Consider the following 14,605-nt stretch of genomic DNA (forward strand, 5'->3'; position numbering starts at 1 on the left):
CAGCTGAGTGAGCTGGGCTTTTTAGCCTGGAGAAGAGGTGGCTCAGGAGAGACCTTATGGCTTTCTACAGCTGCCTGAAAGGGGTTCGTAGCCAGGTGGGGATTGGCCTCTTCTCCCAGGCAACTAGCAAAAGAACAAGAGGAAATGGCCTTAAGCTGTGCCAGGAGAGGTTCAGGTTGGATATCTGGAAGAATTTCTTCACTGAAATGGTTGTCAAGCATTGGAACAGGCTGCCCAGATAGGTGGTGGAATCAACATTTCCATATAGTCACATTGTTCACAGTGCTGGAGCTTTGTGTCTTTGCTCTTCATTGACTGAAGAAGCCTAGGAAAACTGAAATGATTGTCAAGCTTTGGAATGAGCTGCCCAGGAAACTGGTGGAGTCACCATTGCTGGAAGTGTTCAAGAAACAACTGGACGTGGCACTTGTGCTGTGGGTCTAGTTGACATGGTGATGTTTGGTCAAAGACTGGTCTCAATGATCTTGGAGGTCTTTTCCAACTTAAATGATTCTCTGATTCTGTGATTCTAAATCTAAATCTTCAATCTGATTGCAGTGTCTCCTGGTTTTTCACTTTGCTTTGAGGAATTCAAGCTGGGTATGAAGGTGGATTTCAGTGGTGAATTGCTGAAAAGGATAATGAATGCAATGTTTGAGACCAGGATATTTTTTCTCCAGGTTCTGAGATTTTCTTAGTTTTATCTTTTTGGATTATTGATGTATAAGTTCATGTGAAATGCTTGAGTTTTCTTAGGCAATATTCTGAAAAAGCTGAGTCTAAGCCTGAAATGCATTTGCATTTTAAACATTTGGGGTTTTATATGAAAATAAATATAATCATAACATATGCAGACGAAAAAAAGGTCTAATACTGAAATTGGACTAGGTGGATCCCAGTTAGGCATGTTTCTAAGGGAAAGTGCTTCTATTAATAGTGTTTTAAAGAAACCTATACTGGCATGAAAATGAAATCATCTATCTCATGTGAGCTCTATGCCTCTATTTTTGTCAGTATACTTCTTTCACGAGAAGCCTTTCTACAACAGGAAACAGCTGCACAAAGTCCATGCTGTTCCATGCTGCATCTGATATTGTTTTGCCTTTCACTTATATCTGTTTTCTACTTTGAGTATTTTCCTTCAAAAGTAGCTTAGTGGTCTAATCAAATCAGATAAGGCTTTGCTTTGGCTAATTGAGGCCTATAAGAGTTTGTTCAGTAACAAAGTAAAATGTGGATTTGCCAGAGTAAATGTGGATTGACTCCCATCCATCAAAAGCCCTCTTAAAATACAATACATTCCTTGAAATCTTCAAGGAGATTGTTCTGCAAAAGGAAAAAAAAAACAAGCAGAATATGCTTAGTCTATGCAGAACTTGGTGCTCATTATGTTCACATGCTTCAACTGTTTCAGAGAAGATGTGCATGCACTGCATATTTATAACCAAAACTATTAATCTTTTACAGTACATCTTAAACATCAGTATACTATAACATCAAACTGTGCTTCCAGATTTATTATGTTATTTTATGCACTGGTACTGAAGGGGAAAAAAGAAGGAAGTCATATATCTGGGGAGGTGCATTTATGGTAGGCACATCTGCAGCCTTGATTTGTACAAAGCTGCATAGTTGCATTATCAAAGACACAAACTCCTTGTGGTATTGTGGCACACAGGGTTGCAGACCTCTCCATCATTTTCTGACGCAACTTTTTCATAATCCCAATTCAAAGAACGATGGAAAAATGAAATTTAAATCCTGACTGAATGTATATATTAGAGATTTTTCTTTTCAAAGGACATCTCCATCTTCCCTTGTACTTTGACATCTGGTGTCTTGTCCGTGCCAAATTTTATATTTTCCATATTAAATTTTTACCACCCAGAAATTTGAAGGGCGTTGTCTCCTTTATGGAGATAATTTTTTGGTTGTCTTTTCAACAATATCTTTTGGGGTCCTAAAAGGAGGACCACTGGAGGGACATATCTTCTTAACCTGAAAATATGGGTACAGTACATCTGTGGAGGCACAGTGCTATTACATCCATAGTTCTACTGCACTTGCTCATCAGAAAGTCTAGCATACTCCCTGCCAGGACATGGCCTTTGCTTGGTGTGATTACATCTGAAACAGAACAAATATGAAATCAGTAGGTGAGAGGTTAATCTAGAACCATGCAATAAACATTGATGTAAATGGTACCTGATTTTACCTTTTAACAATGTATGATATGTATTAGAAAATCCTTTTTTTTTCCTTAAAATCACATTTTACCTAATTATCCAGTAAGAAGTTAGCCTTTCAGGGGAAATAGCTGCTAGCAAGCTAATATTTTATTAGCCTAATTATTTAATATAAATAATATTTATTATGATTCTTATTGGGTTTTAATTATTGTTACTTATATGTTAATTATTTTAATGATATGTTAATTAAATATTGTTATTTATAATTAATATCCTGGCATCATTTTAGTGAGGAGGTTTTGGCTGTTCTGTTATTTTGGTGGGGTTTTATTTTGTTCCTTTGATTTTGAAGAATTATTTTTAAATTCCAAGAATTCTGAGGAAATATGGGAAAATATTGTAGGTGAATGGTAGTCTTGCAAGTGATCTGTCTCTATGGCAAATAAAATCCACCTGAGTATAAGGATTTTCATTACAGTGGTGTAAGTCTAGCTGAAAGGTATCCTATTTCTCATTTCTTCGAAAGTATTAATAGAAGTGTTTATGAACTTTATGTGCATTTCTTTAAATACTGTTTCAGTTGCGTATTAATGTTCTTCTTGCAGTACATTAGTAAATGAAAGTTACAGTTTAATAATATATGCTCTTTCTTGTAGAATAAGCCAAGAAATGGGTCATAAAACTCAGAAAATATTAACTGAACTAACCCCCTTAAAAATAGAAGCAGTTTTGAATTACTGATTTGTCCCATTTTACTCCAGTCTGCTATTGAATCTATTATCACCACTCATTGTGCAGGCAGCACTGCACATGTCTGCGTGTTGATACAGATTAGGGAATGGAAATAACTGTCAATTTATGTCTTAAGGTTTCCACTATCATGAATTTCTTTCTCTGTTGTTGTTGCCTCCGTTGAACTTTATAGATCTGACGTCATTAATAAAGTGTCTGTGTGTGCTCTTTCAGATCTTTAGCGTGAATTTTGAAAGATTTTGAAAAATAAATAATTGTTAAATTAAATATAGAAACCTGCTTATGTGTGTACTGTTGGTTTACATATTTTCTGCCAATGGACACTGTTATCTTTCTAATGGCTAAATTCACTTGTGTTGCAAGTCTATGAAAATGCATGATTGTAAATGACAAATATTATTCTTCTTATTTTAATCTCAGACGCACAAATACACCCTAAATGGCAGAAATCAATTCATGCATGTTTTCTCTGACATTGTTGGAAAATTATCTTAGTCTGAAATAGCTGTTATTAAATTGCTTCAGTCTAATACATAAAATCACTTGATTGATTTAACAGTATAGTTAGCCATTGCTTGGTTTTATTCTGGTCTTTGAGTTTGGCAGTGGTAGGAGCCATTTTCAGTTTTCAACTTTGATTTCTTTTTAGATAAGGGTATCACTGCAAATCATTTATAAGATGCAATTAATAACAAACCCCCCTAACAGTATTTCCTTCTGTAGTAATGATATGTTCTAATTACTTATAATATAGCAATTCTTGATTATGCGGGGCTTATAGGCAGAAAATAGGCTCCTCAGAAAAAAATGTTCAGCTATAGAGAATTCCCTGCAAAGACTTCAGGGGAATACAGTTTCTTTCTCTACAGTTTGACATTTAGATTGACATATTTTAGCTTTTTTTCTAGATGCATCACTCAGAAATATCCTGTAAAGTAGCTAGCCTGTAAAGTGGTTGAGCTATTAAAGCCTATTAAAAATTGAATTTGCCAGTACTCCAAAGATTTTAATCTCTTCTTATATCAGAATCCATCCTGGAAAATAGATGAGAACCTTGGATCTATTTGAAATTTGGCAGTACATTCAGCCTTTACTACCAGTAGATAATAGCTCCATCTCTTTTGGCTGCTTACATTACTTTTTAGAGCATCTTGTTGTTAATTGCTTGAAACTTTGCCAAGCTGTAACAGGTCGGGCTGGAATTTTCCACTTAAGGAAAAGGACAATATGGATTCCTCATTTCCGGTATGCTAAATGAAGCAGAGGCCTGTGGGAAAAACAGTATGCAATCAGATTATTAAAACATTCTGCCATAAAGCGTGCAGCTAGTGAGAGGAGTTGAGGGGAGCATGTAGCTTGACTTCTGGCTTCTTCCATCCTTTCAACACTTCATGACTTTGTTTTCTGCTTATAGGGGTATAATGTTATGTCACTTATTTTTGAGTGCTGACATAGTGAAAGAACTGCATGTGATGTTAATATCACTGAATGTGATCATGAGTTTTGGGGGTGTTCATGTTCTTTTAGGGTTTCTTACATGTTTGGATTTTTTTAATTTTAATTTGGCCTGGGTTTGTTTTTTTTTTTTTGTTTGGTTTGGTTTGGTTTTGTTGGTTTTGGTTTTTTTGTTTGTTTTTTTTTGTTTGTTTGTTTTTCTTTTTCTTTTTCTTTTTTTTTTTTTAATTGTTCTTTTAGTTTGGCCCTAAACAGCAGCAGAATTACTTGAGTACTGGGACTGAAACATCATTTGCTTCTGTGTGTAATCAGATATCCAAGACCAGTACATGAATACAGAATGCTCTGTAGATCCTTGAGTTAGAAATCCTGGTCTGTTGTATTTACAGGCTTGCACCGCTTTTTGGAAAAAAACTCTATTTGTTCATAAAAATCATGTTACCTTCCCTTAGCCTTGGCTCAACGTGACTTCTGACTCTACATCATGCTCATTTTATCTGTGGGCTGCGGCTTGGTCATCTTGCATGCATTGCACCCTAACTTGTGAAACTCAGAACTTATGTTCTACATTTTGCCTGGGATCCAGATCCTCTGGTGACAAAAATAGCTGAAAAAAACCCCCAAAAAACTAAACTTCAGTGAACCTTGTCCAGTTTTCTCTCATCAAGAAAATCCTTCATAGCCTCTGTAAATACTTGATAGGTATGAGTTCCTTATTTTACTTCTTTGAGCATCTTTTTCTCCGAGTTTTGGGGATGTGGTTTTTGGCTTCAAACTTGAATAGAGAACATTGGTCCCTCTCTCTCCCTGATGCCTTCACATGTTATTAATTTACATACAGTGCATAACTGGGGGCAGTAATTCACCTGGAGGCAGACTTAGCTGACCTTTATGTGGGTCAGTTGTAGTCCTCTCTTGATCCTCCAGTAGTAGCACCTGATAAACTGTGACTTCATAATTTTGGGAAGATACTTAGCCCTTTATTTGAAATGGATCAGCTGGGAGATTATGAAATCCTGAATCTCCAGTAGCCATTTTCAGTCTGTCATTGACCTAGGGAAGGGCATATTTATATCTAGAGCCCTTGTGAAAGAGCTGTGTAAATGCAGAGTATTAATCTGAAAGCTGCTGTTCTTCACCATTGCATATGTTTGATATTGCTGATTCCAACCTTTGATAGATTTAGTTGTTTGCTTCTTGAAGAAAGAGATTGTCTTTCTGTGTATGCTAAACTCTTCCTCAGAAATTTCAACTACAATTGTCTGTATGACAGTATATGGTTTTCTGACATCCCATTCACCTGTTGTTCTTCAAACTTACCTGCCTCAGCCTCTCACAGTAAAGTATTTCACTTTGAAGAATGTCCAGTTTCGGTCATTTGGTATGTGATTTCCTAAGACTAGCAATTTTAAAATAAAAAAAAAAAAAAAGAATGTGGCAGATGACCTAATATAACTACATTCAGAGAGTAGGTTTTTTTAATGTCTTGCTCCTCCCACCAATATAGTTTGAGGACTGTTTTCTTAAACTTCCCTAGTTTTTAAAACAAAATAGGTTCTTGATTTATTGTGATTAAATGAAAACATTTTCTGTCTTCTTCCTGCTATTCCATGCTACATTCCATCAATGTAGACTGATGGAAAAGAAGTAGCTTTTCTGCAGTAGATACGATAAAATTTCTGTTATTTTGAGACTTTTGACTGAAACTTAGCGTCTGGAGCTCTCTCTGGAAATTCTGTTCCAGCAAGAGTTTCATCTCAACCATGCTCTTCAGCCCTAATAAGGTCTTAATCTCCTCATTCAAGCATCTCTAAGGCTTTTTTTTGCGTGTATGTGTGTCATTGCAAGTTTTCAAATCACTTCATCTTTTTCAAGATTTACACATATAAAACATAGAAGATTATAAATGAGGTAACAAATTATAGAAGCCTTGAGAAATATTGAATATTCTCACCAGCATTTGTTTCCCCCTGTAGGAGAAGCCTATATGAGAATGAGCCGGCTACCAGAAGCAGAGCACTGGTATGTGGAGTCACTGCGATCCAAGAGCGACCACATCCCAGCCCATCTCACCTATGGAAAACTGCTGGCTCTGACGGTGAGTTTATCAGCAGCTCCTGGGAACTGGTCCCAGGCCCTTAGAGTAGGTTAGGTAAAGGGACAAGAAGGCTTTGGCCTGAAAATTGCTTATTGCCCTATTTTTCACGCTATTTCAGTCATTCTTTTTAATTAGGGATTTTGACAGCATTGGGGTTTTTTTTGTGAGACATTGTATCTATTCTTAAAGTGTTGCCAACTCTGTGCCGGAAGAAAACAGTTATAATAGCGTAGGAGCTTTATAATGCACAGTAAGGAGTTGATAAAGCCTTATCACAAGTAATGATTTAATTCAGTAAGGTGTTCAGCATTTGACTCAGGGTTGTTGTAGCAGCCTATGGCTGGGTGCCACCTATGCTTTGAATTTACACATGACTTATGCTTTGAATTTACACTTCTTTAGGAGTATCTCTTTGAACCTGTGAAAAGAACTACTCAACTACTAAAAGCTTATTCTAAAAAAATCAGAAAAGTTGGGCTTTTCTATTTCTGTAAAATTTGCTTGCCTTTTGAGTGTAGATGTGCTTGTAGCTCCAGCTAAATTAGCCCCATATGATAGTTATAGCAGAATGCCAGGCCCTTCTTGGTTTTCACACATTTTGAAAATGAATTTCTGTTTTATTCACTCAAATAATTCTGTTTTAAAATTGCTTTTCATTTCACATTTTCTCATTGCCATTTTTCTGACCAATACCCTCTTTCATTTTTATCTATTCTACATTTGCTTTCATTGTTCACCCTAGAGGGTTCATATTTGATTTCTGTGCTCTACTTATACACCTCTGCATGGCTCTTCAGTCCTTGTGCCTCAGCCTGAGTATCTTCCTCAGGTTTTCGTCTAGCAATAAGCTTTTTCTATGACCTTGATTATAAGCTGCCTAGTCTTCAAGCAAAAAATGTCCTTTTACACAGGGTAGATATCCAGTGGAAAACAACAGCTCATAATTAATTTCAGCAGATCCATTACTGCTAAAAGTATCTGATTTTGGAAAAGGGGGAGAAATTAGAACAGAAGTTTTCTGTATGACTAACAGGTGACAACATACTTAGAAAGAATTAAAAAGTGATCAGTGTTAGCATGTAATGTCAAATACAGAGTTTGATTAAAAGCTACCTGGATGGGAATTATTTAACTTGTAATGGAAGTCAAGATGGTGGTTTTATATCCCCACTGCTTGTCAGTTCCAGCTCCTGAAAAGGCATTTTTTTGTTACAATTTCCAGTTACAGTTAAAATTGCTGGAATATTGACAAATACATGCACTCACTGATTACCTTCCTCTGGAATAGAACTACAAGTTATACAGGAAAATTTCCTAATTTACCTTGCTTTACTGGCAGATATCTTTATATCTTGCATCTAAAAATAATAGGAGAAAGTCAGATATTGGTTTCTTCTTAGCAGATCTTTGACACAAAAGTCCTAATTTATTGTAACTGCTGTGGGAAAGTCATGGTTTAGGAATGGTATTTCCCAATTTAGTATTCCCTCTGAAATACTCAAAACCACGTGCACTCGCTCACTCTGTCCTCTCCCTCCCCCTCCCCACTGCAGTGGGATGGATAAGAGAATTGGAGACGCAAGAGGTAAAGATAAGAGGTAAGAGCAATTTAATGGAAAGAGCAATGAAAATTAACAGTATCAGCAACAATATAATAACAAATTGTACAAGAGAGGTGAACAATTCACATGCGAATGCTCACCAGGCAGAAACTCCTGACCATATCCGACCACACTGCTAAGCTCTGTGACCTGGAAAGGACCCCTTCGCTATCCCCAGAAAATAACGAGGTAGTATGGAATAACCTGTGGGTTCTAGCCATGCCCCTCCTGGCTACTGCAAAGATTAATCCTGCCCTGGCCAGAATCAGAACGGGAAGAAAAGAGTTTTCTCAATTAAAATCCATTCATTTTTTTCTCTTCCACACTCCTCCTCCCTTCCCCCCCCAGTACTCTTCTGGTTAATTTTCTGAACTGCTGAGTGTGTGAAATATGAGGTCTGCTAGGGAAAGTCTTGCAGTGGTTCTGGGAAACAAGGTCTCACTGTTTTCTTCAAAATAACAAAATCCCCAAATCCCAGAACTGTACAAACATGGTGAGCCACTAATTTTTTAATTCTTTTATTTTGTCCCCTCATTATGAAAGTGCAGGTATAGGATTAAACACTAGTGCCATTATTATTTAGAAGGAAGTGATGAAAAATGTATGTGAATCCTTATAGTAAAATTGAACTGTTTGCTTTTCTCCAGGGATATAAATTCAAGATATGTGTGAGGTAGATTGTACCTTGAGCATCTGAGATGTGTTTATGGAAGAATGTGTCTCATTAGCAAGGAGGAGAAGAACTGTGTACACCTTTGAATGCTGCACTGTGATAGGCAATAAAATACCTTTCTTTTCTCAACACACACTTGCTTACCTACACTTACTCTGTGCCGTAATTGTAGTCTATTGTCATCACGTTTGTTTGTTATCATCTCTTGGCACTTTTTTCTTTTATTACTGTTGCTTCTTCTCATATTCATGGCAATATGTAAAGATAGGGTTGATGTCCATTCTACTGACAGCAGCATAAGCTGAAAAGATGGTGCTGATGTCCTGTTGACTTGTAGGACTTCATAAACATATGGCAAGGCAACGTGTTAATGACAAAGTAATTAGAGATGGCAGAACATTTTTCAGGTGGTTATTTCATTCATGAAAAATAAAGTTCCTTTATATTTGGTCTATTGAAAATTGACATTTATTTCACTTAGTTCTTTCAGCTACAAAGTCTGAAAAGACATTCAACAGAAAAATGGATAATGAAGAGATTTGGCAGTAAAATATGGATTTCTGTCTCCATGTTGGTCACTTTTTCTTAATCAGTTTTGCAGTCTACTGTCTGCTCAGTGATTCACATTAAATAACTTTTGTTAGTTTCTGATATACTGAAGTGTCCTAGTATTAGTTCTCATTGCAAATATATGATTGCTGTAAGTGACATGCTTCCCGGAAATCTTCATAGACTTCCTTGGGATTCAGATTAGAGCTGCTGCCTTTGGCATAGTTGTTTCAGCCCATTCCCAATTTGAGGTACCACTGTGATTTATTCTTCTGTTATATGTTTCTACCTGGGATCATGATCATTTTCTAACAGCCTGTAAATTTAGGAGAGAGAAAGGCCCTAATTCAATTAGTTTTTGGATGTTAGAGGAGAGACATTTGATAGGCTTTTTTCCCCACTTCTGTTGTAACCAAATGTTCAAACTTTTTACAAACCTGTTTCTGAATATAAGTGCTGAGATGAAACTGTTGATAACACTTCTCAGTGTCTCTTTTCCAGGAGAGAAATGTGAGATTGTTGATGAAGTGAAGGGTACACGTAGGTGCTAATATAGATAGAAAGTTTTTCTCTGTCAGTGAATATGGGGGGTGAGGCAGGAGAGGAGGTAAGTTTCAGACAAGTTCTCAAGTTCCAACCAAAGGCATTTCTAATGTAAAACCCCCTAGCAGTAAAGTCAGACCTATAAAGTTCACAAATTCAGATATATTTTACTTCCTGACTTTAATTCCAATGAAGTTGCTTAATTTTAACGCCAGCTTTTATGCCTCCTCAAGTCTGTTGCCAGTATTAATGCTTACTAAAAGCAGCATGACATAGAATCATAGCATCATTTATATTGGAAAAGATACAAGAAATGCCAGGTGGACTTGTGCATGCTGCTGTATATGCAGGAAAAAACAGACCAACTTAAGAGCTCCAGAGGAATAGCTAATGAATTTACAGTCTTGTTACCTAATATCATAAGTCACAAGAATTTCCTAACTCCTATATTGGATCATGTTATTTGTTCATATCTAAAAGTTACAGCTCACTAAGCTACAATTTTCTTGAAAGTACATTAGGATAGCATAATTTAGTGGTTGAAAAACATGACTAGTAACTCAGCTAGTAGAATAATTGGAAAATAGCCAGTTGTCTGGGGCTTAAGTTTGTACTTCTTTTATTTTTTTGAAAGAACATGTAGCTGGTTAGAACTGTAGTGCTTTAGCATTATGTGCTTTTCATAGCTTTAACTTGTTAAGCTGCTTAAATTACCTATAGAATTTATTTGTCAACGTGACATGTTAGTTGACCTATCCAATCTCCTGCTAGCACAGCAGCTTGGTACCACAGCATCTGAGCCTCGTTCCTTGCTTAGGTAATTTATTTCTATATCACAAAGAAAAGCATAATTTTTTAAAAGGCTTTAAAATTGCAAGGCTCCCAGTTTTCAGATAAAATGAGTCTGTCAAAAATGACAGTGCCAGGTGATGCCTTGAGCATGTACTGTAATTCATTTTCCATTATACGAGCAGATCTTCTAGAAGAGAAAGCATTGTCTATCCTCCTAAAAAAAATCATTTACAAGTAAGGCTTTTAATTTTTTTCTTCTCACTTTAGTAGTCCTAAAGAGAAGACTAAGAAACCTTCCCTCCTAATGTCTGGCCTCTCTGCCATCAGTCAGTGAATGATTGTTATAGTAGCACGCTAGTCTGAGAAGCTTTATTTCACTTATAAATAAATGTTTTGAAGTTTTATCTGTTTTGAGTGAACTTGAGCCCACAAACCACCCTGCATAGCTTGCAATAGTGCCTGTGGTTGCTAGAGAACTTAGGGACAGCCTCATACTGTAACTTTTAGCGTGTTGTATCTGGGAATTACAGGCTTCACTATATTTCTCTGGAAAAAATTGCACAGTGTTTTCTTGCATTTTACATGGCACCACACAGTGCTGTTAATCTCCTATTTTTTACTGGCTTGGAAAATCACCCAAAGTGCTGTAAGAAAAATTTACTTTGCCTTGTAAAATTTCTGTGCTGCAGCTCCAAACTATTTAAAGTCAATAATAGTAGTCCTAGAAGATTCCCTAAAATCTAAAATATTTTATTTTAAAATGTTTTCTTCAAGGGGATTTGGGAAAAAACAGTCATAGACATGATAGAGACAGGCAGTGTTTTGGATTAAAATAAAAGTAACAGGATTGTGACATTCAAGTATCAACAGTTAAGTTTAATACTTTTCTTAAGTTTCAAAATAATTCCTCCTCAGTGGGTGACCATATTTTTTCCTGCAGTTCTTTGTTGCTTATGTTCCTGACAGACAGAAGGCTAGAAATGTATTCTGCCATTTTTGGTTAGTTGTGAAATTACTGAGTACCACTGTCAAATATCCTACTGTATTCAGTAATTTGTGTAGTTCTTGAATGTCATCTCAAAATAAATATAAATAACAACACAGAAATAAATGGAAGGTAGGAAGAACAGAAAAAAAAGGGACAGCAGGGGAAAATGGAAACATAGTGCAATAGACTAATTCAACGTTTACTATTTCTGTAATTACATGCTGCCGGTGTTTCAGCACAGAAAGGAAATTTGCATTTCTGTTGGAAAACTCTGCCATATTGTAATTTTTTAATATCACTGGTTGATTGCTGCTTTTTTTCTCTTTCTAGATTTACACAAATTGGAAGAAAGCAGGAATGAGGGAGAATAGTCATGAAGTCAAAAGACTCATGAGTTTTTAAGACGTAGCAATTGAAATGTTTTATGTTAAATCTAGGTATGATTTTCTAGAACAGTTTGTCTCTTCTTCAGTAATCAATACCTTTAAAATAAACAAAAATATTTTTAGTAATACTTCAGTGAATGATAAATGCCTTCATATACAGAAATCTTTAGTTTATGAAAAGGCATTATCTGAACAGGTCAATTTAATTAGGTCAGCAAAGCTGTTAGATATTTCATTCTGGGAGACTAAATCCCTTGGCTGTTAGTACTGCTTCTAGGAAGAATTTTTTAATGCAAATTGGATATTTCAGTTGAACTCACATCATAGCAATGTATAAATGACATTGAATCCTGGAGAATGCCCTCCCTAAGAAATTGAGTTAAACCGAGCAATAGCCACTGCTGCTTTTCTGTCTTGTATTCAGTTTGACTTTGGAAGCTGATGCAAACACTGTGATTTTTCTTGCCACTTGAAATCTCCGGAGAGTTAAAACTGATCCAAGCGCAAAGTTTGTATTTAGTTCTGAATTTGCAAAATGCCAGAAGTTGTTTTCATTTTTGTTTCCAGCCTGCGAGCAATTCACTTGTAGGGGGTAGGAGGAATGGGTTTCCCTTGTCAATGTGGAAAATCATGTTTATTGACTTCAGAACTGTGAGCACTATTTTTTTAAGGATTGGTTATCTGGTGTATCTGGATCTTTAACACCTCCAGACTGAATGACTGGATTTCCGAACTACAGAAATTTCAATAGCTGACGTCCATTGAGCTTGTATTTCTTCTGAGCTTGGCTGCATACCATAAGTATTGCATCCATAGATATACTTTTCAGTCCCCTTAGGACGTATGCTTGGCTGCATGCCAGTTGTAATAGAATTAATTGTAAAGCAGAGCATTTTCATTTAAATATAATGTATCTGTCTAGTTCATAAATGACTCTGGAACAGGTATTTAGGCACATAACCCCTCACCAACCTCCTTTAGGGATCTCATCTTCTGTATTGTGTTTCTAACTTCCTGTAGACAGGAAAGGGGGAGCCCTAAACTTCTCACTTTACTCAACATAAATTTAAATCTTTTTATAGAGAACATTGCTGACACAGGATGAACTGCTTTCATGATAGAGTCACAGAATTGTTTCGGTTGGAAGCGACCTTAAAGATCGTCTAGTTCCAACCCACCAAGAGAGATCTTTTTGTTTTGTTACATGGTTGAATATAGCTGCTGGTCACCCGTAATTACTCTGTGTGTAGTAATTTTGTCAGTAATCACGGAAAAATGCATTATCTAGGCCAAATTTAGCTTAGAAGAAATTCATAGGACTCAATGAAAACAGTATGTGAAGATAGTGAATTTATATTCTACTGACTGGCCAGTGAAATATGAGTAGATATTAATACATTGCTTTATCAGAAAATATAAAATGTGGTTTAAGACTGAATGGAAAAGAAAGGGACTAACATGAAAATTTACTTAACATTTCATTATATATTCTTGATACAAAATAATCTAAAGCCTTATGACCAAGGTGAACATTTCAATATGGCTCTAGACAGTGAATAAATCACAAGGTGTAGAATGAAATCTGTTCTTTAAAAGTTTACTTAAGATTGTCCACAATATTTCTTGTTTCCACGGTGACGTAATGACGTAAATTCCTTTTAGATTTGAGTTGCCCCCAAAAGAAAGACTAAAACATAGATATATGATTATTAAAAAAATCCCCCCCCAAAAAACCAAAACAAAAACCCACTAACAAACAGAACAACCAAAAGAAAAAAAAGCAAACTCCAAGGGGAAAAAAATTCTATGGCTAAATTTCTTTTCTATATTATTTTGGATACTTTAATAGAACAAGAATGTGTTTTGTGATAGGAGACACATAAAACAAGAAAACGGATGTCAAATAGCTTAAATATATTATTTATTAATTTGATAGGTAATACTTTACTTGAAGAATATATCACCTTAATAGTCTCTCAATCACACTTCAAGACAGTAAAGTTGTGAGCTGTGCTTTAAATTTCTAAATCTATATACAAGCAGTGGTGTCACATTCAAAAATACTGAAGTTCCGAAATCAATGGGCACTGCTTAAATCTCAACTCTCTGGTTATCATGCCTTAAATTATCCCTGTAGATGTAGACTCAAGAACCTGGTTTATGTTACTACTCTCTAAATTAACCCTGGCTCATAGAAGAATTATGCCGACTTCAGTAGAATCTCAGTGAAGCTAGTAGGTGGATTTTTACTCAGCAAAAATCCACATGTGCTTTAAGGAGGACTAATGTGATATATTAAGATGGAAGTTAGCCACTTAAGGTGCAAATAGAGGATTAAACTAAAACAAGATGTTACATTTTATTGATCCTACCAAGGCTTATTTCCAAAAGCAATGTACTGGATTACACAAGTAGCCTGTGTAGACTCATGTGCGTGTTAGGACCCTGGTCCAGTGAAATGACTGGGAAGGAGAATATCAGTCATGACCTCAGTGACAAGGTTATGTGGATGTGTTACACTGGACAATAATGAGAAAGTTGCCTCACATTTATTATAAAGTAAAGATGGTAAATTATA

General features: G+C 35.9%; 1 protein-coding gene across 4 annotated transcripts in view; it reads left to right on the top strand.

The window, feature by feature from the left end:
- The window catches only part of TMTC2 (transmembrane O-mannosyltransferase targeting cadherins 2), a 249,533-nt gene that overhangs the window by 186,398 nt on the left and 48,530 nt on the right, over window positions 1-14,605 (top strand). For 3 of the 4 annotated variants that reach the window (XM_032688843.1, XM_032688846.1, XM_032688845.1), the window contains one exon: window positions 6,374-6,495. In XM_032688843.1, coding sequence (XP_032544734.1) covers window positions 6,374-6,495 — 122 coding nt within the window. Of the gene's footprint in view, window positions 1-6,373; window positions 6,496-7,717; window positions 7,792-14,605 lie in introns of all 4 variants that reach the window. The other variant, XM_032688844.1, reaches the window with a different exon arrangement.

This window comes from Chiroxiphia lanceolata, chromosome 5 (assembly GCF_009829145.1).
Source record: "Chiroxiphia lanceolata isolate bChiLan1 chromosome 5, bChiLan1.pri, whole genome shotgun sequence".
Classification (NCBI taxonomy): Eukaryota; Metazoa; Chordata; class Aves; order Passeriformes; family Pipridae; genus Chiroxiphia; species Chiroxiphia lanceolata.